Raw genomic sequence first — 27,071 nt, forward strand, 5'->3', positions numbered from 1 at the left:
GTTACCCATTAACTCAAAAACAGCGAGGGATTGCATGTAACGCTAGTTTTAACAATATTCTAGTTATATCACAATGTGTCAGCTTCATGTGGAAGAAAGGACCGAGGTAATACTGGTCTAAGACATTTACCACTTTAGCTAAACCACGAACATGGGCATGGTGCCACACACCTACACAAGCCAAGGTTTCTGGCGACTCGTCAGTTTAGACGATGAGCTTCCCGTGACCATCATGCATACATAAATACCATCAGAACAATAATACTATTAAAACAAAAAATCATTTTATAAACTCACCTTTATCAAACCAAAGATCTTAAACATACTGAACACGAAGCATTTGAACCATCAATCTCCAGTATCAATGTAGAATCATTTTTTGATGTGGTTAAAGATTGGACCTATATATTGGATAATAACGGCTAGTCACAGGTCGCCGGGACTGTATCCTTGCCCGGGACTGTTCGGGATTGTGGGACGGTACTGTATGCAGTGATCATGGTTTGACTATTTAGAAGAAGATACATCAAAACTGTTAGGTTTGTTTGAAGATTATAACAGTATTGCTGTTTCATACTTCTCATGGCCTCATTTCTTTCAACAATGCCATGGCACATGTTTTTGGTGAATCATTAACAAATACTTCGATATAGTCTGAATCCTACAATGGAATTATGATTTCTCCTGATTATTGAAGGGTCTTGTGGCTTTTATTTGTAATAGCACACTACATTTCTTTAACTTCTCACAGAAGTATATAGCTGTAGAAACTATCTGTTTCAGTTTATTACCGATTCCGTCTGCACTGTGGAGACAGTCAGTGTTGCCTTTGTTGACCTCTGTCACACAGATGATTGGTTCATTGAATACGTGAGTTACTTTGCCCGTCATTATGTGATTCAGTAGAGCCTCCGTGTGCGTGAATGGGTGAATGTGCGTCAACTCCGTCTAAGTCTAAAGAGACGAGAGCATACTAGTCTTCTATTTTCTGAAAAGGCAAAAACGTATTCGCGAAGAGTGAAGATTCAGTAAGTATATATACTTTTCACAACGCAACATGCATGTATGTACATACATATGTGTCCACCATTATGTTTTGAAGACAACTAGTATCTCAAGTATCCAGATATAATGTTTCACACATTATACAGAGTGAGTGAGTGAGTGAGTGAGTGAGTATTGTTTTACGCCGCTTTTAGCAATATTCCAGCAATATCACGGAGGAATCGAACCCGGGTCTTCGGCGTGACGCACTTTATACAGAACAACTCTTTCTGGATGATATTTTGGTTGTGAGTGAGATATATCATTGTTGTGGTGTTCAGTTAAGTTGAGCTAAGTATTTTAGTTGTGGCACAGTGCCTGACTTTCATGTTGGAAAGACCAAGCATAATAGTGTGGGCGATCTCGAAATAGAATCCACCATCATTAGACCCGTGCACGGGAAAAGGATGCCTCAAGGTCATCAGTCATATTGGCGACTATCAAATTAATATTTGTTTGGATATTTGTAAATATATAGCCTCAACGCCAGAAAATAAAACTCTGATAAATTGATTTTGGTTTTGAAACATTGTTGTGATCACTATGGTTATGGGTTCCAAACTTCATTTTAAGATGTTGACATCGTCTGTATATGTTTGCTCTGTTGTTTCACCCATGTTGTTAGTTTTTAATGTCGACTTTCAGATTGAAGTGAACTATGAGGAGATGGAGACAGGCGAGGGAATCGTCATACTGTTTAATACATACTACTGGTTTACTGCACATGGCGATGAAGATCAGACAACCGGAATAACTTGTGACAGTGCTGCTAGTGGGGCTGTTCATTGCTCGCCTTGCCAGAGATGTGAATAACTGCAAATGTGTATTTTTTGTCGATATTAAACTCTCAATGTATCGATATTTACTGCGTTGCTAGCTGGGTCACATAACTGAGAACATATAATCAAGGCAATCAAGTTGATGCCTGTAGAAATCTCGAGTCGTCTATGTTATCCATTCACACCTTTTAGGCCACCAGTAACCAAAGCTAGGCCACCCCACTGGGGAACATTGATACTTACAGTACCTCTGCTTCCTGCATGATACCCCAGCAGGATTTACGTCACTTTAGCCACTGGTAGTTGTGCACAATGCTAGCCAATATTACAAAATGAGTTGGCTTAAAAACACTGGTTGATGATAATTACATTGATTATGATAGGATTACCTTTGGTTACTGTTGGCCTATAACCCTTGTTTTAAAACAGTATATATAATATTGTTATGTTCAAATATGTTTCATGAATCGTTTCTAAATATAGTATGCTCAAATATGTTTTACAACTTGTTTTTAAAGAACACTTTGCAGTACTGATATATATATGAATTGGTCTCGTCGCTATATGGCTGAGATAATGCTGATGCGACGTTAACTTTTAACTCAATCACTTTGTCTTCGCATGGCAAATCTTGTAGACCAGTGCACCCACAGGCTACCTACACATTGGATTCCCTTAAAATAAAGACTAGGAGAGTTTGCCAGGTCTTCACACAGATTAATTGCCTTACCATATAGATTAGGAGAGTTTGTCAGGTCTTCACGCAGATTAATTGCCTTACCATATAGATTAGGAGAGTTTGTCAGGTCTTCACTCAGATTAATTGCCTTACCATATAGATTAGGAGAGTTTGTCAGGTCTTCACACAGATTAATTGCCTTACCAAATAGATTAGGAGAGTTTGTCAGGTCTTCACACAGATTAATTCCCTTACCATATAGATTAGGAGAGTTTGTCAGGTCTTCACACAGATTAATTGCCTTACCATATTAATTAGGAGAGTTTGCCAGGTCTTCACACAGATTAATTGCCTTACCATATATATTAGGAGAGTTTGACAGGTCTTCACAAAGGGACTTCTCGGAGATCTGAATTTAATATTACTTCATTAGCATTGCAGTGTGACAGGTTAAATGCCAAAAATAGCATGCCCTAAACTGTTTTTTTCTGTATGACGTCAAAAGGCACCAGAGAGGTTACACACGTACAAAGGAAAGGGAGCATAACTCCGCTAAGCTTAGCACTAGTTCATTGTAACTCAGGTCACTTGGTGAGAATTAGCTGCGGGTAAGGACAATATATTTTCGTGGTGTTTTGTTTATGAGAAACCAAACTATTCAAAAACAAGTATCAATATTTGAAACCGTATACGTTTAGTTATAAAAAACAACAGCATAAGAAATGATGAAATCATACTTCATCAAAAAGAGTTAATAGAGAAATGGATGGCTCGATCTAACCTATAGATTTCAATATTCTCCTGATTGTGTAAGTATTATTTGACTAATTTTGCACCATTATTAATTGAGCACCTGCCTTATCATCAAATGTTTTGAAATACCAAAACATAACACCATTCCTTTTGACGTCTTGGCTGGTTTTATGCCTTTGAAAACGTCGGAGAAAGACAACACTGGTATTTTGATAAATATATATATCTCCCATAAATTTTGTTCATGGTATGGAAAAACTTGATACGTTTTTTGACACAACATAAAATGACTGCTTTCACTTAGTAACTAATGTCTTGAGTATGTAAACATTTTTTTTTTGTATCTTAATTTGACAAGAAATGCACCTGTTTGGCATCAAATTACCTAATGAAAAGCCCAAAATAATATTTCAAAACAACCAAAATTATATTCAATATTGGACACATATTTGTGATCAAAATATTGAAAAATGAATGGTAGGGGGATTTTACGAAGGGACTACTGTTATGTGTTGTTATAATTTTCATTGAAACCATCGGAGATAATCCGATAAATACCGTTTTCTCGTTGTGCGTGATTTTGTGTCAGTCATGGCGTCACACAGGACGCTAACTTTGACAATTTCTGTTGCCTTCTATTTTAAAGCCCCTAATTCTTCCTACAATTCTCTTCTGCAGTCAATCCTATCCTTCTGAATATCTCGACCGTATCATGGAATAAATCGACAGTTTAAAAGGAATTGTCGTTCGCTCTTATTTACATGAACGAATAGACGAATGGAAATTTCAAAATAAGAGATAATGCAACACTGTGTAAAATCTGAATTTTGCATTGGTTACATTTCAAACAAAACAAGTTTTTGGCTTGATTTCATCTAGCCACCTTATTTTTGTGACAAAGAACATTGGTCAATTGAATCTGAAATGTATGAGGAATTCAAGGATGTATGTATGGCAGCTAAGTTTGAAACATACGTGATGTTACAGGCGTCTCATAACCAGTGAACATGAAACTTGATCTTAAAAACACTATCCAATATGGCGGAAAGTTCACTTCGGCGTTCGTGTTTGCATATTTTCCAAAACATTCGAAATGATTCTAGGGTTATCGGAGACGTTTTGAAATGATCATTGGTGATTTGATGAAAGACAGATACCCGTGATCACTAATATGCTAGTTTTAAAATTCAAATTGAAATATATAATTCTGAGTAAATCTCCGAAATTTAGATTTTAAAATTTTGCTGTAAATAACGCCGTGAGAGATGACTTCGTAATGTGTGAAAAATGGCAACATTTAAGATGTACCTTATGTTCAGTTATCATTTTCAGTACTTTTGCGTGGCCTAAAATGCCAGTGGATGATATCACAGAACAGGGAATTCCCACCTGATTCAAAACTGTGAAGTGTATTTGTATGGGTTATGTATTTTGAATTTTATTCGACTTCAAAGTGAGGGTTGTAGAGGAGAACATGCATGTCTCTGTGGCATCCAGGAAGTTAAACAACTGGAGTAACCTTGCCCGGTGACTTTTTCTCACTGGTTATTGATGCTACAAACATGTCACCAGTAGAGTGTTAGCAGCGTATACGCCTAAATATAATGTCAGTGGATCTAATATTGTTTTGTTCGTGTTACGAATTAGCTCAACTGGTTGTAAAGCATGTTGAGGTTGATCAAAGCATCATGCCCCAATGCTCCCATCACGTACTGTATTTTTTTCTGATTTCAAATATTACCGTATTTACATAGTCAGCTACAGATTGGTAAACATTCATCAACACTAGGTCCACACTCATCTGTCATATATATGACTGATTTTTTATAACTTTTTTTCAAATGTTCTTAACTCTCCCAAAATACGCTCTGGTCTTAGGTCCAATTTCACCAAAATTTGTTTTAGAGTTTTGATTCATTTTCTTAGCATAGTCGTCATGTAAATGCAAAAGTCATAATCTTAAAAAGCCTTTTCTGTCTGAGTATTTGGTGCTGCGACTTTAAACACATGTTCCTTTGTTTGCGATAATTTGGTATTTCTTCTAAATTGTTTTGAAATGCAATCCCTGAAACAATAAACACTATATCCGAACATTCAGATACTTCTTCCTACCAACACCGGGAATTGTGCACATATTTTAATTATTTGGCGATATCAAAATGTTATACGTGTTACTATGATGTAAATTGTGTAGGCACAAGTGGTCTAAGGCCCCACAATTTGCTGTCCATGAGCTGCGTCCTTGGTCACGCCATGAATCTATGATAGCGGGTTCGCCCAAATATGTTTCTAGGCTTCTGAGCACAATACTAAAGTGCTTCGACCTGCATCACTTCTTGATTTCCTCCAACATCAAGCTGACACACCGTGAAAAAGTGTTCAAAGGAGCGTTAAAAACCCAACTCACTCACTCACTCGTAATCTTTCTCAAAATGTATTTTTTATCATTAAGCAGACAGGCGGTTGGTATGTTCTTCATTCAATGACATCATAATTGATTGTGTAGTGGCCGTCGTGAATGGGATGTAATATTGCTGTCAGTTACACAACACAACGCTTTTCCCATATGACAAAGTAAGAGAATATTCTGCTGCTCAAATATGTATCATGGGAACATCTGAATCTATCGCATATGTATACTAAAATGAAAAAAAAGAAGTATTCTAAAACATATTTGTGACATCAATAAACACATTTGCTTAAAGTAATATTCATATAATGTATAAGAAGTAAATGACGGAGGGCGATTTTTAGTTTTAACATACTTATATATAAAAGAAATAAAGTTTGCACTCATGTGTAGTGTTATACGATATACGATATACGATATACGATATACGATATACTGTAGTTTTGCCCTGTACAATTATGATAAAAGCACGACCAGACTGTTGCTTTTTTACGTTTTAAAATGCAATTTTTATTTTTTTTAAATTTTTTAAATCATATTTCAATGTCAGGGACACGATATGATAAAAAAAAAAAATCATGCTTTAACAAGTGACCATCGCGAAAAGACCGTTTTTGCAACACAACAGGTTTTGAAACAAGAAGCCTGAATCCATGTAAACACTTCAGGATACAATTTGAGAACTGCAGGCTTTACGACAGTCTATTCTATAACGCACAGGAACATCTGTAGACATCAGATCAAAAGTTAAACAGAACTGAACACATATTAATTGGCCGTTAACCTATTGTCCCAGTAGTACAATTTTCGCATATCGACCGAGAATTGATGCAATGATGTTGATATTAAGGTTTGAGTGAGGAAGTACAAACAGTTTATACATTAACATAAAACAACGAATAGTAAATGGTAAACATCAAGAACAAAGTAATAAACAAACTTAGACAAGGATTTGGAATTTAATAACCTTAATTCATGAATGCAATTTAAATATCGTGCAAACAAATTAGTACTAGTACTGTTAGCTAAGCCCAAGCTACATCAGGGCGCTGTACACAAGAAAGTACACACTGCAAGCATGTGTGGGAATCAAACGCAAGCCTTGTGTGTTTTCAGCAAACGCTTCAGATATGTTTGTGTCCTATTTCAGTCGAAATATATGTAAACACATTGTTTGCTCTACCCCAATGTGGGGGCACGTGTGGCCAAGTCGTCTAAGGCGCCGCGATTCGCTGTGCAGAGTTGCGTCCCTTGAGCACGCCAGAAACCTATGATTGTCGGTTCGAATCCGGGTTCGTCCCAATTATGTTTCTAGGTTTGTCAGCACCATACCCATGCCCATGGGTTTCACAGATGTGGTGAACGTCTGAGACATGCATCACTTCGGGTTTTCCCCTCACATAAAGCTGACACGCCACGATATAACTTGAATACTGTTTAAAGCGGCGTTAAACCCAACTCACTCACTCACTCAGCCCCCACGTGGAGTATAATAATCATGAAAGAAAAGCTCGGTGTAAGAAGAGACCAACGTGAAGGGACCTGGTATTCCTAGTATGTACACCTTTTTATGCCACCTAGTCGGTAAAACATGAAATGTCATGTTCACGCCTATTTGCGTCGACTCATTAACTTGATGAGGAATCATTTGTTTTAAACATTCATCAATAAGCGTGCTTTTTGTAATGACTCTAATGACAGTCAGCAGGGTGCCACGCAGACGTTTTGTGTCCATCTTAATATCTCTGAAACATTGTTGTTTAGCGCCGCACAATCTTGGTTTGATGACACTCACTGATATTAGATCAACACAATCATATTCTCATGTTGATGTTTGACCCGACCAATTATTGGTCGGATGTTGTTTACATTGCATGGACCCGACAATAGAATTATCTTCATTACTTATGTCTTCACACAATATGATCTTTGCTATTTCAACACATGCACTTTTACAGTGGTGAGCCGCAAGAAATGGATATATAGTTGAGGTTTAAGGGAACCATGCAAGTTGTAATGCTGCCAAGTCGAGAATGACACACCGTCGTGCAATCCAATGTGCTTTTATCGACATTGGGCGTGGCAGGGGTCACTTAAAAATCACCCATGGGGAGTTAGAATAAGTCCCCAGTAATTTCCACTAAAAAGGTTACGACTGGCTTGATAGTATAATCATGTCTAGTGACTTGGTTTCTGCCTGTCTTGTCTGCACTCGATTACGATTAGAATCATCTTCTGTTCACATATTAACAATTAGACCACCAGCATCATGTATTTGTTTGAAGCCAAAAGCTAGTATCAACACAATCAGATAGTGAATCATTAACACGCAAGGACTTTTCTTTTCATCGTGGAGAGTGTTTTAATCGGTTATCTTCACATTGAGGTGCTCAATTTAATAGAAAGATGCGGTTCTGAAGTCCATCAACAAAAACTGACACAGACTGCTCTCTTAACCTTGCATGTCTGGTATTCTTGACATGTTCACACACAAAATTCCAGGCGAGGATTATTGAAGTGTCGTGCCATCGCGTTGCATTATTAACTCTAACACAGAACATTTAATTGGTTAAAACATGCATCAATATGCGTGTTGTTTGAGATTTGTGTGCCGAGTTGAGAACAGTTAAATGCTAAGGTTAAATGTATCATAGAAAAGCTATCATTCAGTCGTGGATTGTAGGACATGTTTTTTTAAGTCACTGGTCTGTCTGGTCTGGAGTCCAGGTTTGTTCACTGGTTGTTGTGACATACAAATATATAGACTATGACTGTAAATAAACATTAACTCTGGAGTCACTAGTTGTTATGACATACAGATATATAGACTATGACGGTAAACTAACATTAACTCACTTCATCAACGTTTAAGAAGAGATCAAAATATGCTGCATCAGAACATTTAAAAAAACACATTAAAGTTTAAAATACTTTTTTGGAAATCTAAACAAGCGTCTTTTGAATAAACCACGTTTGTGACAAGGACTGTCAATAATAGGGAAATATTACCTATTTCCCTATTTAGATATATGACTGGAATCGTGTGAGCAGTTCGTAGATTCACAATGTTGGAGTAATATGCACAAGATTCAGGTAAATAAATGTTAAAATAAGCGTTAGTGTCAACGATCGCAATACCAGATATGATATAATAAAATATATTCTGGACATTGTACACATATATTTGCTGACCATGACAATCCACAACAATACTTGCAGTCGTTGTCCTGAAGAACAATACTGCTACCTTGGCGACCATGTGTATGATCAGAATGTTATAGGAACCCAAGGTGCTGATTCTGATCGAAGGACAGATTTTGGACCATGGCATATTTGGTGTGTGATGAAGCATATATTTTTGGGGCTACCCATTTACACAAAAAACAGCGAGTGATTGCATTTAACACTACTTTTTAACAATTTTCTAGTTCTATCACAAAGTGTCAGCTTCATGTGGAAGAAAGGCCCGAGGAACTATTGGTCTCAGACATTTACCACTTTAGCTAAACCACGAACATGGGCATGGTGCCACACACCTACACACTTACACGAACCCAGATTAAAACCCATAAGTCCAGGTTTCTGGCGACTCGTCAGTTTAGGCGACTGAGCTTTCCGTGACCCTCATGCATACACAAATACCAATAGTACAATAATACTATTAAGATAAACAATCATTTTATCAACTCACCTGTATCAAACCATCGATCCTAAACTTACAGAACACGAAGCATTTGAACCATCAATCTCCAGTATCAATGTAGAATAAATTTTGTATGAGGAAACTAATTAGTTCTTGATAACAGTTTGCACGGATCATGATAACTTCTCACACTTTGTATTTTCTATCCTGTGTGCGATGAAGCTCCTCGGTGTTGGGAGTATTTGGCGCATCTGCGTCTTTTGGACAGTTTACGTTCGCAGCAGTGTTGATCAAACGTCCTACAAATGCAAAAAACATAATGTGATCAAGGATGAGCAAACAGAACCATTATACTCCGTCCTTGACAGTAACCTTGTGTCATGTGCCGTGACATGTAACAGAAATAACAGCTGTTTGTATTTTGTGTTCACCAGCCACAACAAGCGATGCGATGGTTATGAGGAAAAGCGTACGTAGATATTCACGGTTCTGTCTTTTTTGTTCATTTTGGGTGTTGATGGTGAATGGGTATGGAGTTGGGATGTCAACATTTCAGTAAATGAGTAGTTATATATAGAGTTCACACTTTTTTTAAAATATAATCTCCATTCAAGAGACGTCTGGGCTGTAGTGTGGGTTATGTAACTGTACAGCCCAGACTTGGCCCTCAGTGACTATTTCCTATTCCGGCCAATGAAATCTGCCCTACATGGAAGACGCTCCCAGGATGACGAGAACATAAAAGGCTGCCACAGAGGGTTAGAGGGCCAATCTGTGGATTACTATAAAAGTGGTATTAAAAGCTTGAAGGACTAAGGAATTAAGTGTATTAAGGTGAATGGAGATTATATTGAAAAATAAAAGTACAGAAGATATTCTGCGACTATATAATTAATTGAGACTTAGCAATCAGATGTAACAATCCTGATTCAAGTATGAGTCATCATTCTTGCAGTTGTTAATTGGGCCGTCACGTTGTTGCAGCATTTGCTAATCAAGATGCATTGTTTGTTTGTATATGCGTCATTGATTGCTGGATCTGAAACTAAAGGCATACTCACACATCTACTGAATTAAGTCGATGTTCTTTTTAATGATTCCAACTTGACTGTTTATCTGCCTGACATGATGCATTTAGCTTCTGCTCTTTATATCTGACTGGATGTAAGTTTACGTCACAGTCAGAACTATTCCGGCTATGTCACGACGGTCGGGAATGAAATTGAGTATATAAACCATCCAAACCAGTGGTGGATATTTTCGTGAATGTCCTGCTAAAGGTAGTAAAGTTAAAAGAAACCAGCAGTGTCCTACTAAAGGGTGGTACAATTTCAGGCAGTGGTTGATGTCATCTCAAGGATAGTACAATCACAGGCAATCAGCAATGTCCTGTTGAAGGATAGGAGAATTACACGAAAATCAACAATGCTAAAGGGTAGTACAATCACATGCAATGTCATGCTAAATGGGTGTCATGACTCCTCTGTTGACCGTTCACATCACATTTTCTTGAAGGTTATGATGATGGGGAGGACGATGGAACAGCGGGTACGAGAGTGAATAGCCTGCAGTACAAACAGACGTGCATGACGATTTGTGATAGTAAGTATCCTGTTTGATACCGCTGTCCTTATATTTTAGCAGTTGGGGAAATGGTATAATTTGCAAAATTGGCTACCCATATATGCTAGTATAAACTAAACGGCATCTAATCAACAAATTGGGGGCACGGGTGGGCCAGTCGTCTGAGGCGCCGTGCTCGTGGATTTCACCAAATCGGTGCAGGTCTGAGACCTGCATCATTTCGGGCTTTCCTGACACACCGCAATATAACTGCAATACTGCTAAAAACGTAGTTAAACCCAACTCGCTCACTCACTCATCAACAAATCTTATCTATTTGAGAAAAAAACAACACATTTGCTCCTTTTAAATGGTCCCCATAAATAGAACACACTGAAGGGGTTGAACGCCACACGCCCTCTCATGCCCTCTGAAATGTGACCGTGGTGGTTGTGCATTGTCGTATTGATGCGTACAAACATCAAAACATATTTTTAAAACCTGAAGAACACAATACACCAGTCAAGTATCCAACAGATTTCGGTGATAAGTATCATTAAAACTTATGGGTATTTTCCATTCATGAAACAATATTTCCTAAAATCACATAACTGTGCTTTTAAAAATAACAAAACATGTTCTGTATATCAGTCTGCAAAAAAGTAAACACTTCCCAGGCTCATTGTTCTTAAAAGTGATAAGGGAGGAATCGACCCACCGCCCATACCGACACAGCTGGGCACACATTGCACTTGGCTGCTTCCTTCAATGACAGTTGTTGAGCATGCAAAATCTGATCAACCAGGTAAATTGATAAATTGAAAAATGATGAGGCATTGATGCCTGAGATATATTTATCGAGGAATAATCAAATACAACTGATGTGGTGGTTGTTAATCCCAATGTATTATCTAAAACACAGAGCAAAAAGCCACATACAACTTATACATAAGGACTGGACAGAAACGAAATGGTGGTTCAAAAGCTGACGTGGTTTTAAGCCTCAAAGGGAGGTGTGGAGAAGGTACCAGACGCCTGACAAATGGGGAAGACATCACTCTAAGAAAAGGACGCGGAAGCATGTACAAGGTAACCTAACTGTTCCCGAAAGGAATGTTTTTTAAAGGTCGCTGCAGCATAAACAAGGTAACCTTACTGCCCCGACAGGAATGTAGATAAGGGATGCTGAAGCACACACAAGGTAACCTTACTGTCCCCGAATGGAATGTAGAAACGGGATGCTGAAGCACACACAAGGTAACCTAACTGTTCCCGAATTGAATGTAGATAAGGGATGCTGAAGCACACACAAAGTCACCTTACTATCCCCGAATGGAATGTAGAAAAGGGATGCTGAAGCACACACAAGGTAACCTTACTGTCCCCGAATGGAATGTAGAAAATGGATGCTGAAGCACTCACAAGGTAACCTAACTGTTCCCGAATTGAATGTAGATGAGGGATGCTGAAGCACACAAAAAGTCACCTTACTATCCCCGAATGGAATGTAGAAAAGGGATGCTGAAGCACACACAAGGTAACCTTACTGTCCCCGAATGGAATGTAGAAAATGGATGCTGAAGCACTCACAAGGTAACCTAACTGTTCCCGAATTGAATGTAGATAAGGGATGCTGAAGCACACAAAAAGTCACCTTACTATCCCCGAATGGAATGTGGAAAAGGGATGCTGAAGCACACACAAGGTAACCTTACTGTCCCCGAATGGAATGTAGAAAAGGGATGCTGAAGGACTCACAAGGTAACCTAACTGTTCCCGAATTGAATGTAGATAAGGGATGCTGAAGCACACACAAAGTAACCTAACTGTTCCCGAGTGGAATGTAGTTAAGGGATGCTGAAGCACACACAAAGTAACCTTACTGTCCCCGAATGGAATGTAGAAAAGGGATGCTGAAGCACACACAAGGTAACCTAACTGTCCCCGAATGGGATGTAGAAAATGGATGCTGAAGCACACACAAGGTAATCTAACTGTTCCCGAATGGAATGTAGTTACGGGATGCTGAAGCACACACAAACTTAGCCAACTGTTCCGGCTTTGATTGTGTCTAAGTGAGTGAGTGAGTTGGGTATAACGCCGCTTTTAACAGTATTCCAATTACATCGCAGCGTGTCAGCCTAATGTTGGAGAAAAGCCCGAAATGATGTAGGTCTCGTTTTCCACTTCGGTGAAAGCCACGAACATGGGTATGGTGCTGACAAACCTAGAAACATAATCGGGGCGAACCGGGATTCGAACCCACAATCATAGGTTTCTGGCGTGTGCAAGCGACGCAACAGTGCACAGCCAACCGCGGCGCCCTAGACGACTGGGACACCCGTGCCCCCAATTGTATCTCAGACTGGCCGAAGCACACACAAAGTAATACAATTCTTCCAGACTTAAGTTTAGCTGGAGGTCACCGAAAATCACAGACATGGTAACCTAACTGTTCCAAACTGGAATATAGTGGAAGCAGACGAAACACACAAAAGGTAACCTAACTGTTCACAATTGAAGTTTCAAATTTAAATAAAGAAACATGGTCTGCTACAATTGCCTGTTTTTAAAGATAAGCAACCCTGTTTACCAAGTATGTGAATATATATAATCTTTATTTTTTATTTTTCCACAGCACACTTTCCAGACATATCCCTGCTGAGCATCAGAAACATTCTGTATTGATAAGCCGGAATCACACAGGGATCATGATCAGTAGTTGAATACATAACAGGAAAGTGCATTGTACTTCCACACTAATCTAATTACTTAAAGAAATATAAACTGGTATTTATTTGTAGAAACGATTCCTTTCAGTTGACTGCCAATTCGCTGTGCCGTTTGGAAGGAATTGGTCTTGCCTTTTCTGATCCCTGCAACAAAGATGATTGGTTCATTGAATACGTGAGTCTCTATGCTTGTCATTATAGGAGTCAGTACTGCCTCGGTGTGTGTGATTGATTTTAGATGTAATCATACACAGATGAGAGCAGATAATATTTTCCGATCTGCTTTGGGAACAATCATCTGAAAGCGTGACGTTTAAGTACACTAACAAAGTAACACAATGTCCCACTGTGAACTGTTTTAGTAATATCCAGTAATATGCTACAGTGCCTGATTGATTGACTCTGCATCATCTGCGGCGATGCAGTATAATTATCCATTTCCACTATCTGGGGCAGAAGGCCAGAAACTCTGCCTGTTTGGGTCGGACTATGGATCATTGTTGGGCGTCGATGGAATATTATTATCCATTTCCACTATCGGGACAGAAGGGCCATAACTGCACGTTTGGGGTCAAGGTCACACGTCATATTGGTTGTTATCATGTATTATTTGTCAGAAACATTATATCTTGATTTTACAGAGGAAACAGTGATGCCATAACTATTAGTATGGATGCAAGGATTAATATCAACAATGAAACAAAGTAAATATTGCCGCACACCATCTGTGACCGAGGGTATGATTGCCCTGCTGGATCATCCTTGCGATTAGTTGTGAATTTCATTATTTCTGTTGAGTTTCAGGTTGAAGTTGACACTCAAGACGTGAACACAAACGAGACACACAGAGATTATTTTTTGATGAATCGCTGGCTCAGTGCCCATGGCAATGGTGAGGATGATGAACAGACAACCGGAATAACATGTTTCATAGTACCTCAGGGTCGGGCTATCGTCTCCACTATGAACAAACAACAGACTGAGTGCTTGTCCTACCAGATATGTGAGCGATGATGACAACAAAATGTCCGAGTTGTAACTACTGTAGGTTTTGTTCATATTGAACCTGTAAGACTATCACACTATTGGTGTTTACAAACAGGTGCATGTTGCGTCACTCAACTATGATGATACAATAAAATATGCAGTACTCATTATCTTATCACTCGTACCTTGTGCTTGCCTCTGGAAAACTTCCCATTGACACTACTGGTGCACTACATGAACTCATACCTCCCTTCTCTTACTGTGGAGAATCCATGTCTGGTTGAAGTATGAGACTCTAACTTGTCCTCCCATGAATAATCCGGGCCTAGCACACCTAATCATGAATTGCGTGTTTTCCTTAAAACGTCTGGAAGATAAAATAACCCTCGGTTGTTTCCTGACGGGGAATCCAATTATGACAGACCCAAACACACCTGCTTGTCCTCCTGTACAATGTCATGGCCGAGTAGATCAAGCAAACTTTCATTGCATTCCCGTTGAAAATCAAGGTTCGGTAGGTCTAACACATCTGCCTATCTGTCACTTGATAGCCAAACTCTCCCAGCCTATTTTCAGGTCAGGTCCCCAGGGTTGACATCAGAAGTAGCTTCTAGCTTCTTGCCAACTTGAGCGTTATCGATGTAGTTAAAAGGTCTACCGATCACGTGACTGAAATAAAGTAAATAAACAGAAGCTTAAAAAAACATTCATGCAAATTGCAGAACAGAGCAAAAGTATGATTTCTTGATGTTTGCTCGGATTTGAACCATGTACTGAACTATAAAATATATTAAAGGGTAACATACAGTCACACATACCTAATAAGGTTGCTGGACTAATGAAAGAGGTTCACTGCCATGCTTGTCTAAGAGAGGATGTAGACAATGATGGTGACAATCAGTTTGTTTCACCACCCTGGACAGATACACATACTTTCTTAAACTTTATATTCTTGGAAACACTAAGTGTTGCTGATGCAACATAACCACAGTCCTCCAGCTGGAATCTTCAGACTGGTCAGTCTCTTGTGTTGATGCTCTATTCTAATATTACCAATCTGTTGAGGCCCATATAACAATTTAAGCTTGACTAGACAAAATACACGTTTATTCACTCGATCAAGATGACATCGAACGTCAAAACAAACGTCCATCATATTTTCACAGCTGTAGTGCATATGTTTTATGCTGACTTGATGTTAATAGATAGGGGATTTTATATGTGGTGACTCTCAGTCCGCTATCAGAACTCATTTGATGATAAAGATATTTGCATCCCAGCATGACACTTGAACGTTGAAATACAGATTATTCCTGGTCACAACCTTGATCTCGAATCAACGTTGAACCAACGAAGCTATCGTGACCTGTAAAACTTGCAGAACTGACATTATTTCAACATCAGGTAACGTCAGTTGCCATTTAAGAATAATTCAATAGCCAAGTTATGGATAAGTTGAAATGCATGTTGGTTTACATCTTAAGTGGTCATTTTTTTGTCAAAAAGCAATCATTTTTATCATAAAATACTAAGATCTAATTAAAATATTTTATTTCATATTATTATTCTTCTGTCGATGGCAGTTGACATGTTTATGTCAGAAACATGTTGCACTAGATGTTTTGGGAAACGGACATAAACCGTGAATATTTACGCATGTCAAGATAGGCATACATCCTTCTGCAACATGCACAACCCCAGCTAGCACACGGCCAGGGGATGACATTCACGTCAAACACTGAACAAGTCGAGCAATATGAGGCCGGGCGTTGTCGTGTTGAAAGGGCTGATGATCTCGTCGCGGTAGCGTTGTCTATTGAGATGTCCCTCTACCACTATCAAACCGGTCATCTGTCTTGCTGTAATCCCACCCCATGCCATAACCCTGCCGCCCCCGAACCGATCTTCTTCCATGACACAATGATTGACGTAACGTTCACCTCGACGTCGGTACACTCGAATCCGTCCATCGCTGTGGCTGAGGTGAAAACGAGACTCGTCGGTGAATAGCGTAGACGCTGTCTGCGCCACTGTAGACGTGCCTGACGGTGGTTTCCTGTCAAAATGGGACGTCTGGTGGGTCTTCTGGCGACAATCCCTGCACATCTGAGGCGGCGACGTAAGATTTGTGAAGATATTCGTCAAAGACCAGGGATGCTTCTTGCAGTCACTGTTGCTGCCTGGAATCGATTTCGTAGGTGTGTTGTTCGAATCCATTGTCTTGTCAATTATTGGTTATGCGTGGCCTGCCACTCCGAGGATGGTCTCTGACTACATTCGTCTGTTGCCAACGTTACCATAAACACCAAATTGTGTTTCTGTTGACGTTATATTGTCTTGCAACATCACGTTGACTCGATCCTGCTTCAAACATACCAATGGCTTGCAGACGCTCATTTTCGGACAGGCGTGGCATTTCGTAATGTTGAATAATTGCGTAATTTCTTGCTTTTTGAGTGATTGTCAGCATGATGCTAAACAATGCATATGGAATCCCGTTAACGCACGTTTTTATACACGTTCTTTTTTAGTAAAATGCATGGGGCTTGCATAAAAGTCAATTTCTGCATTGAATGCGTTTTTGTGATTTGATTCCACACATGTACTTCAATAATGAAAACAAAACTGAAAAATACACTAAAATATTGGTGTCAGGAACTTTTGTTGTTGAGTATATATTGGAAACGTGTGCTCTACCCCTATTGTCAGTATAATAATGTCTATGTCTGCCTTGAACTGCTATAGTTGAGACTCAACAAGACAAAGGAAACACTTTGTGTAAGACGAGACCAACGTGAAGGTACTTATTTCTGTTATACCTGGTATTCCTGGTATGTGCGCCTATTTATTCCAAAGTGAAGGCAAATGAAGTGTCATGTTCACGCCTATAGGCGTCGCCCTATTACCTTGATCAGAGGTCATATGCCTTAAACATTCATCAACATGCGTGTTATTTGTGCCCATTGACCGCAAGCAGGGTGATTCGTGTCCATTTGACAATAACACAATACTATTCTAGTTATGTGAGGGTGGTCTATAAATAATCGAGTCTGCGCCAGGCAATCCATTGATTGAGCATCTGTCTACCTAAGTGGAATACGTGTCAACCAAGTCAGAGAACCTGATCATCCTGTCCCGTGAGTCGCCTCTTATGACACGCATGGGTTGCTGTAACCTGGATATTCACGGGTAAAAAACTTGGCAATGGGGAAGTGGTTTGACAATGTTGCTGTGACAACACTCACAATTATTTGATTTACATAATCATACAGCATCTCTGTAACAGGGCAAGTGATCACATGTGTATGTGGATGTCTGTTCCCTTTGGACAGTATTTAGTTTACAGCACACCCTGAATTTGGATCTACGCAAAGCTTTTTTTAAATCTGTGCACAAGCATGACAGTTTGCTTTTGTGGGCGCATGTGATGTTTTCCACAAGATGAATTATGATATCGAGTGTATGATGATGGTCAATACATGCAATTAAGATGCAGCTGGCTGTTATGCCTAGTTTAAAACTTGTACAAATACATAAATGTCATATGCTATCTACAGAATCTGCTGTAGTACCAGGTTGTCTGACATTTCTGACCCTGCCTAGGAAGCGTAGAAGTGACCCTTGATTTCTTCCTGACTAAGGTGATCTGAATTGGTGTTCTGAGTATGTGTGTAACACCCTTACTGTCCGACCTCACATGCTGTTTTTAAACATAATGCACACACAACCTATTAAACAGTCACTGATGTGACTAAATTGTATATGTTGAAAAACAATTAACAATTAATTGTTCTCCGAGCTGTCATGAAGTATCTCCAACTAATATCCACCCCCCCCCCCCCCCACCCACCCCACCCTCCCACACCCCCACCCCCACCCCCACACCCAAACACACACATGTATGCTGGTACAAAGAGCCCCTCGAACGGCTCGGTGAGTTGGTTGATGAAGTCCGCATTGCCAACAACAGTCAGTGCAGCCTAAAATGCAAAACGAAAACAACAAAATTAACATGTGTTCAAAGTTTGAACTATGGTTGAACATACGTATGCGTGTGTTGAAGATCAAGCTCATATTAATTCTTTTAGCACATTTGCCCGATCATCTCAAATGTGGAACGTCAGCACTTTCCCTGAAAGCATAGTTTTCCCTTTAACTGGATGCTTCAAAACCCTGTGTGGATGTATTGTAACAGAATCGTTGCCCGTTATTACCAGAGTGCACAGTATTTGTCTCTGAGGATAGCAACAATTAGAATTTGGTTGGTTGGTTAGTTGTTTAACGCAGCACCCAGCAATATTCAACCTATATGACGGCGGTCTATAAATAATCGAGTCTGGAACAGACAATCCACTGACTGATATCATGAACATCTTTTCACGCAATTGAGATCAATGGCATGCATCAACCAAGTCAGCGAGCCTGACCACAAGATCCTTTGTATCGCCTTTTATGACAAGCATAGTCTGCTTTTACGGCAAGCATGGGTTGCTGAAGGCCTGTTCCACCCTGAATCTTCACGGGTCCTATGGACGGACTAGTGATGATACCAGGTGTTCGCGAAAAGGTGAGTGTATCCTGCCTCATCGGTGGCACCATCACAAACACATGCAAAGGCAAGTCAATTGTTCACGTGAAAAAAAAAACACACACAAGTCAAAATATTGAATTGCATCGGACATCATTTGTATCACTAATTCGTCAAATTTGGAAATGTCCTCAGATATGTCTACCACAAAACACTTCTACTGTTGAACGCTTTACTGAGGCCTCCCGTCCTCCGCCGACACGGGAGTTGCTACCCAGGGCAAAATGGGTTTCCAAATTCCGTCGCCTATTACGACCATCAATGGGGTGCTGGGGACACATTCTTCCCCGGGTCCAAACGGGGATTTTATAGAGAAACAGTGAGTGATGGTGTTTAACGCTGCTCTGAACAGTATTCCAATTCTATCACAATGTGTCAGCTTTATGTGGGAGAAAGGCCCGAGGCAATACAGGTCTCAGACATTTACGTCTTTGGTTAAACACAGAGCATGGGCATGGTGCTGAGACACCTAAAAACATAAAAGGGGCGAACCAAGATAAAAACCCATGGGACACAACTCGGTTAAGACGAATTGGCTACACCCCGCTTTTCAATAAACAAATGCCAATTTGTATTAAGAAAAATAATAAGTTCATCAATTCACCTTTATCAAGCCATGTTAAACAAAAACAAAGCAAGAAACATTCTATCCATTCATCTTAAGCAAAAATATCTTAAGCAAAACTCTTAAAACCAAAAAAGAACACCTTTGTAAATTAATTAGCAAGTGACATTTATAGAATCGATTGTGTGAGGAAAAGTATTAATTCTCAATGTTTCTCGTTTGCACGGATCATGATTGTTTCTCACACTTGTATTTTCTATCCTGTGTGAGATGACGCTCCTCGGTGTTGGGGGTATTTGGCGCATCTGCGTCTTTTGGACAGTGTACGTTCACAGCAGTGTTGATCAAATGGCCTATAAATGCAGAAAACATGGTGTTAACGATGAACAAACAGAACCATCATACTCCGTTCTTGACAGCAACTTGGTGTCATGTGCCGTGACCTGTTACAGAAATAGCAGCTGTTTGTATTTTGTGTACACCAGCCACAACAAACGATGCGATGGTTACGAGGAAAATCGTAAGTAGATAGGGGAATAGGGGAATGTCAACACTTCAGGAAATGAGCAGTTCAGGATAGTTATAAAAAGCTTTAATCGTCATTAAAAGTGTGATAGTATAATTATGTTGGCCTACGCCTTTCACCTTATTCCAGTTATATCACGGCGTGTCAGCTTAATGTGAAAGGAAAGCTTGAATTGATGCAGGTCTCAGACGTTTACCACTTTGGTTAAACACACGAACAAGGGTATGATGCTGACAAACATAGAAACATAATCGGGGCGAACCTACATAAGTTCCATATAGCCATCATATGTGACGAGTCAATTAGAAGAGGCCATCATTCTTGCAGTTATTAACTTGGCAGACAAATGGTTACACTAATTGCTGGTCAAAATTAATGGTTTGTTTGTGTCATGGATTGTTGGAGTATCTGAAACGAAAGGAGTACTCACACATCTACTTAATAAAGTTGAGTGCATAATGAGTGAGTGAGTGAGTGAGTGAGTGAGTGAGTGAGTTGGGTTTAACGCCGCTTTTAACAGTATTCCAGTTATATCGCGGCGTGTCAGCTTAAGGTGGGAGGAGAGCACGAAGTGATGCAGGTCTCAGACGTTTACCACTGGCACTGGTGAAACCCATGAGCACTGGTATGATGCTGACAAACCTAGAAACATAAACGTGGCGAACCGGGATTCGAACCCATAATCATATGTTTCTTGCGTGCCAAAGAGACGCAACTCTGCACAGCGAATCGCGGCGCCTTAGACGACTGGGCCACCCGTGCCCCCGTGTATAATGAGAACAACTTGACTGTTTATAAACTAATGTATATATTTCAAGTTCCTACCTTTCATGATTCACTTGGGCGCTCGGGTAGCCTTGTGGTTAAAGCGTTCGCTCGTCACGCCGAAGACCCGGGTTCGATTCCCGACACGGGTACAATGTGTGGAGCCCATTTCTGGTGTTCCCCGCCGTGATACTGCTGGAATATTGCTACAAGCGGCGTAAAGCCATACTCACTCACTCACTCACTCATGATGCACTTTACTTTGCTCCTCATATGTGATAGAATGTAATGTTACCTGAAAGTCAGCAATATTCCGACTGTGTCGTGACGGCCTGTGACAACACTGAGTGCGGGCCAGACAAACCAGAGGTTGATGTTTTCAGGAGTGTCCTGCTAAAGGGTAGTACATTAACATGCAATCAGCAGTGGCACCGAACTAGACCACCACATCTGAAAATCTATTCTTACGACACATGCATACTACTGGGGATGTCATGCTGTTCTATTAATCGTTCACACTAAATTCATTTGAAGGTTGTGACGGTGGGGAGGACGATGGAACAGCAGGTACGAGCGTTGGAAGCCTGGGGTACAAACACACGTGCAAGAAGAGATGCGAAAGTAAGTATACTGTTTGATACCAATGATGTGATATTTTAGCGGATGGGAAATACATATCAAACATGCACATTATCCATACATACTGGTGTATGATAAACAACATCTCATCCACAAGAGACACATGTCTGAGAAGAAAGTAGACACGCAAACACTTGCTACGCTCAAAGATAGAAACATACTGAATGTCATGCCCTCTGATATGTGTCCATGGTGGTAGAGCATCGTCATATAATTAAGTAAATATAACAAAAATATTTTAGGTTAAAATCCTAATCAGTAAATTGTTGATTTGAGTTAACAGTTTCATTGAAACGTGTGGGTAAGTTCTATTTATCAGACAGTATTCTCACTTGGCACATGCTTTAACGTGACACTTCGATGACCGAGAATTTCATATGTATGCTTAATAATTACGGGGGAAAAACGGGGAAATACTGGTAGAGTATGGGAGTATTCCAAAACTGATCGAAAAGATTTACGCCATTGGTAGTTGAACCCTATGTCTTTTCTAAAACATAGAGCAAAAAGCAAAGTACAGTGTGTACATAAAGACTGGACGGGAAAGAAATGCTGGTTCGAAAGCAGATTTGGTGTTAACCCTCGAAGGATGGTGTGGACAAGTTAGTAAGGAATTGACAAATGGGATAGACATCAGACTAAGAAAAGGACGCGCAGGTACACTCAAGGTAATCTAATTTGTCCGACTGGAATGCACTTGAAGAACGGAGACGCACAAACAAGGTAACAAAACTGTTCCCGACTGAAATGTAGCTGAAAGACGGCGAAGCACACATAAGGTAAATTAACTGTTTCTAAGTGGAATGTAGCTGATGCACACACAAGGTAAATTAACTGTTTCTAAATGGAATGTAGCTGAAGCACACACAAGGTAAGTTAACTGTTTCTAAATGGAATGTAGCTGATGCACACACAAGGTAAGTTAACTGTTTCTAAATGGAATGTAGCTTATGCACACACAAGGTAAATTAACTGTTTCTAAATGGAATGTAGCTGAAGCACACACAAGGTAAGTTAACTGTTTCTAAATGGAATGTAGCTGATGCACACACAAGGTAAGTTAACAGTTTCTAAATGGAATGTAGCTGATGCACACACAAGGTAAGTTAACTCTTTCTAAATGGAATGTAGCTGAAGCACACACAAGGTAAGTTAACTGTTTCTAAATGGAATGTAGCTGATGCACACACAAGGTAAGTTAACTGTTTCTAAATGGAATGTAGCTGATGCACACACAAGATAAGTTAACAGTTTCTAAATGGAATGTAGCTGATGCACACACAAGGTAAGTTAACTCTTTCTAAATGGAATGTAGCTGATGCACACACAAGGTAAGTTAACTCTTTCTAAATGGAATGTAGCTGATGAACACACATGGTAAGTTAACTGTTTCTAAATGGAATGTAGCTGAGTCACACACAAGGTAAGTTAACTGTTTCTAAATGGAATGTAGCTGAGTCACACACATGGTAAGTTAACTGTTTCTAAATGGAATGTAGCTGAGTCACACACAAGGTAAGTTATCTGTTTCTAAATGGAATGTAGCTGATGCACACAAGGTAGCAGAACTGCTCCCAACTGGAATGTTGCTGAGGGCGCCAAGGAAAACACAAGGTTATGTACGTTTTCCCAACTGGACGCGAAATGCAGGTTCTAAAGCTGGTTTTATGCTAACTATCAAAGGTACGTGTTTACTGTTTATAACTAAATGCAAACTGGGAAAGACATCATACTAAGAAAAGAAAACTGAAACCCCTTAGGGTAGCCTGAATGTACTGAAGAATTTAACCAATACGTTGAAAGGCGACTGAAGCAAATTGCAAGCATGTTTGGAGTTAAAACGTATAGTTTCACTTTATATACACACCCTTGACACTATACGAGCAACACTGACACAAATATATACAGGTTCAAAATTCACATTGTCATTGTCAAAACACATGTGTAACAATGTAGTTGTAAGTCACTGCAGTCGTAACTCACCGGTTTAATATTAAGTACGCTGACTTCGTTAATCAAAGCAGTGAACAATATGTTGCCCTACCGATGATTCGACAATGTACACGTTGATGACTACAGCACCGAGCAAGCTGCACGAACTCCTCTCTGTCTGGGATCATTGTTCAAAATACAGAGAGTGGGATGTTTGTCTATCTGAGATATGAAACCACCACACTTACTCTTCTCTGTCTGGGATCATTGTTCAAAATACAGGGAGTGGGATGTTTGTCTGTCTGAGACAAGAAACAACCACACTTACTCTTCTCTGTCTGAGATCATTGTTCAAAATACAGGGAGTGGGATGTTTGTCTATCTGCCACAAGAAACAAACACTCTTCACTCTCTTGGATCATTGTTAAAAAAACAGGGAGTGGTGTCTGATAATCGACCAGCACAGGCTCATGCTCTGTCATGAAGCCCAACGTATCCATTCACACATTGCTATTTGAAATAAACAACTATGGTCAAATGCCTGTTTTGAGAGACAAGCGACTATTGCCTTCACATCCTGTAAAACCGGCAAAACACACACAGAATCAAACAAAAACAAACATAAACGTGTTATCGAATTACTAATTTGAATATCGAATAGTGAATACAGAATGCAAATGATTGCAGAAACTTCACCCGACCACACACACACACAAAAATACTTAATAACTGTCAAATTCATGCTTTATGTATGGCTGCATAACATGTGTAAACCAGGTGACCTGAAGACTGTCTGTACATGCACTATAGTGTGTTTATCAAGCATACATATTGGTGGCAAAATATACATATACTTCTGAAAGCAATCATAGATCAGCGGGAATGGTTATCTTCCAATGACTGACAATTGCAAAGTCTGCATCTCTGTTAATTGCTTCATGCCAGCCATTGTATCAGCGTCAGCGGCGTTGGGTCATCGGGTGGGCCGACAAACAGTAAGTGCCATACATTATTCCAGCATGGTGATGCACATCAACACACATCCCCCCGCTGGCTATCTGAGGGTTGACCGGGAGTGATATGGTCAGACCATGAGCCACAATCATGCAGGGACCATCATCAACCGTTGCCTTATAATAACAAGGAGTACTGTAAGTGGGTCACCAAGAACATGACTTCAATAAACATTGTCAGTTATCTCAAACTGCCTGTAAGAATTGAACTTATCCACTTGAACATATGAAGTAATTAACATATTCACATCCTTATTCGACTGTGATTTCTGTGGAATGTCCTACTACACTAGTTTAATTACTCAAAGAAAACTATAATGGTATGTATTTGTATAATCGATCCTTTCAGTTTATTGCCGATTCTGTCTGCGGGATGAAAACAATTGGTGTTGCCTTTTCTGATCCCTGTCACAAAGATGATTGGCTCATTGAATACGTGAGTTACCACGCTTGTCAATATATGAGTCAGTACTGCCTCAGTGTGTGTGTGTGTGAATGATTTCAGAGAGCATCATTTGTTTATATTTTCTGAAAAGATAAAAACATATTTGGGAACATGAGTTTAAATCGTGAATATTATGCACACTCAATTCGACATACCAGTAAACCCAATGCCCCACTGTGAACTGTATTATTTATATCCAGTACCAAGTATTTAAATTATGCCATAGCGCCTGATGGACTATGCATCATTGTGGGGGTGATTCAGGTTTAGAATCCATATCCACTATCCAAGGTAAAAGGGGAGGGATTGTACACGTTTTAGGACAGTCATATTGAATGTTATCAATTATTATAAGTCATAAACATCATTTATTGATTTTACATCAACAATTTTTATGCCATCCCTGTGGTTATGAATGCAAAGATTTATTTCAACAATCAAGTAGAATGAAATATTGACGTACACCATCTACGCCTATGACCGAGAGTGTCATCGATGTTATGAGTTGTGAATTTCAGGGGGTTTGTTGAGTTTCAGATTACAGTGGTCACTGTAGAGATGGCGACACGCAATAGAGACAGAAAGACGTTTCGGACGAACTACTGGCTCAGTGCACATGGTGATGATGATGAGGATGATGATGAGCATACCACCGGAATAAAATGTGTCAATGTTCAGCTTCAGGGTTTCACCTCCATTATTAAAAAACAATATGCTACCTGCAGGTCTTACCAGGTATGTGGGTAGTGATGAGAACGGAAATATTTGTGTCCTAAATGTAACTATTGTAGGTTTTGTTGATAATGAACCTGTAAGACTGTCACAGTATTGATGTTTACAACCTTGTGCATGCTGTGTCACTCAACTATGAGGATATAATAAAGCCTGCAGTGCTCATCATCTTATCACTCGTATCTCGTGCTTGCCTCTGGGAAATTTGAGTTTACTACATGCCAGCAAACAATCTTGTCTTCCCATTGACAATACTGGTGCAGTACATCAAATCATACCTCGCTTCTCTTCCTGTGGAGAATTCATGTCTGGTTGTCATTAGAACATCAGCTTGTCTCCCCATGAAGAATACGGGCCTAGTACACCAATCATATCTGGTTGATCTAAGAGCTTTGAACTTGTCTCCGGGGCTTGATACGCCCAATCTTGTTTTGTGTGTTTTCCGTGAAACGTCTGGAAGGGCAAAGTACCCAGGTTGTTTCCTGATGGCGATCCAGTTATAACAGAACCAAACACACCAGCTTGTCTTCCAGTGGACTGCCGTGGTCATACCGTGAGATCTCGTTGGAAATGAAGGTCTGGTAGGTCCTAACACGTCCGCCTCTCCGTCACGTGTAGTCGAAAGAGCTTTCCCAGCTTGTTTTCAGGTCGGTTACCAAGGGTTAACATCAGCAGTAGGGTCCAGCTTCTCGCCACCTTGATCAATCCAGATGAAAGGTCTTCTGATCACGGGAATGAAAAAATAAAAATAAACAAAAACTTCAAAAGCAGTCATGCAAATTGCAGAACAGAACAAAATTAACATTTTTTGCTTCCCTCAGATTTCAACCATATAATGAACAATACTAATTTATGTCTGCGATTTGTCAATGTTTAATGGCCAATATACAGTCACACATACCTAATTAAGTTGCTTGACAAAGGAAACAGGTTCATTTGCATGCTTGTCAAAGAGAGGATGTAGACAATGATGGTGACAATCAGTTTGTTTCACCAACCTGGACAGAGAAACATAACTTCTTACACATTATATTCTTTGAAACGTGTCACAGTGACAATTGGTGTTTGTGTGTTTTTCATAATGAGAAGTAGTTTTCAGAATGTGATGCATTCAAGAAAGATGTTCTCAACAGCATGCATTTTACCCATTTTCTTTGTTATTACGGAAATATTATCCCTTGATTTCAGGGGAGCTTCATGTCCTTAAGGGGCTAAAACAAGGACTGGTTGGTTCAGAGTATACTGCGTCTGTGTGGGGTATTCCTTCAAACAGTGA

At 39.7% G+C, this 27,071-nt stretch overlaps 1 protein-coding gene across 1 annotated transcript; it reads left to right on the forward strand.

Annotated features, from left to right (window-relative positions):
• Positions 1 to 73: 73 nt before the first annotated feature.
• Positions 74 to 25,895, forward strand: LOC125378971. The gene is made up of 8 exons (XM_048394997.1): positions 74 to 106; positions 784 to 870; positions 1,690 to 1,816; positions 10,824 to 10,910; positions 21,569 to 21,655; positions 22,175 to 22,341; positions 24,968 to 25,054; positions 25,601 to 25,895. Exons 1-8 carry the CDS (start codon positions 74 to 76, stop codon positions 25,808 to 25,810), a joined length of 885 nt encoding a protein of 294 aa, XP_048250954.1. The 3' UTR covers positions 25,811 to 25,895.
• Positions 25,896 to 27,071: the final 1,176 nt, after the last annotated feature.

Source organism: Haliotis rufescens, unplaced genomic scaffold (assembly GCF_023055435.1).
Source record: "Haliotis rufescens isolate VD_foot unplaced genomic scaffold, xgHalRufe1.0.p SCAF_137, whole genome shotgun sequence".
Lineage (NCBI taxonomy): Eukaryota > Metazoa > Mollusca > Gastropoda > Lepetellida > Haliotidae > Haliotis > Haliotis rufescens.

Coding starts and splice junctions, on each gene's coding strand:
- LOC125378971 (XM_048394997.1), top strand. CDS start 74: ATGTGTCAGCTTCATGTGGAAGAAAGGACCGAG. Junction 107..783: donor ATGTGGAAGAAAGGACCGAG/GTAATACTGGTC, acceptor TATCTGTTTCAG/TTTATTACCGATTCCGTCTG. Junction 1,817..10,823: donor AACTTGTGACAGTGCTGCTA/GTGGGGCTGTTC, acceptor ATTTTCTTGAAG/GTTATGATGATGGGGAGGAC.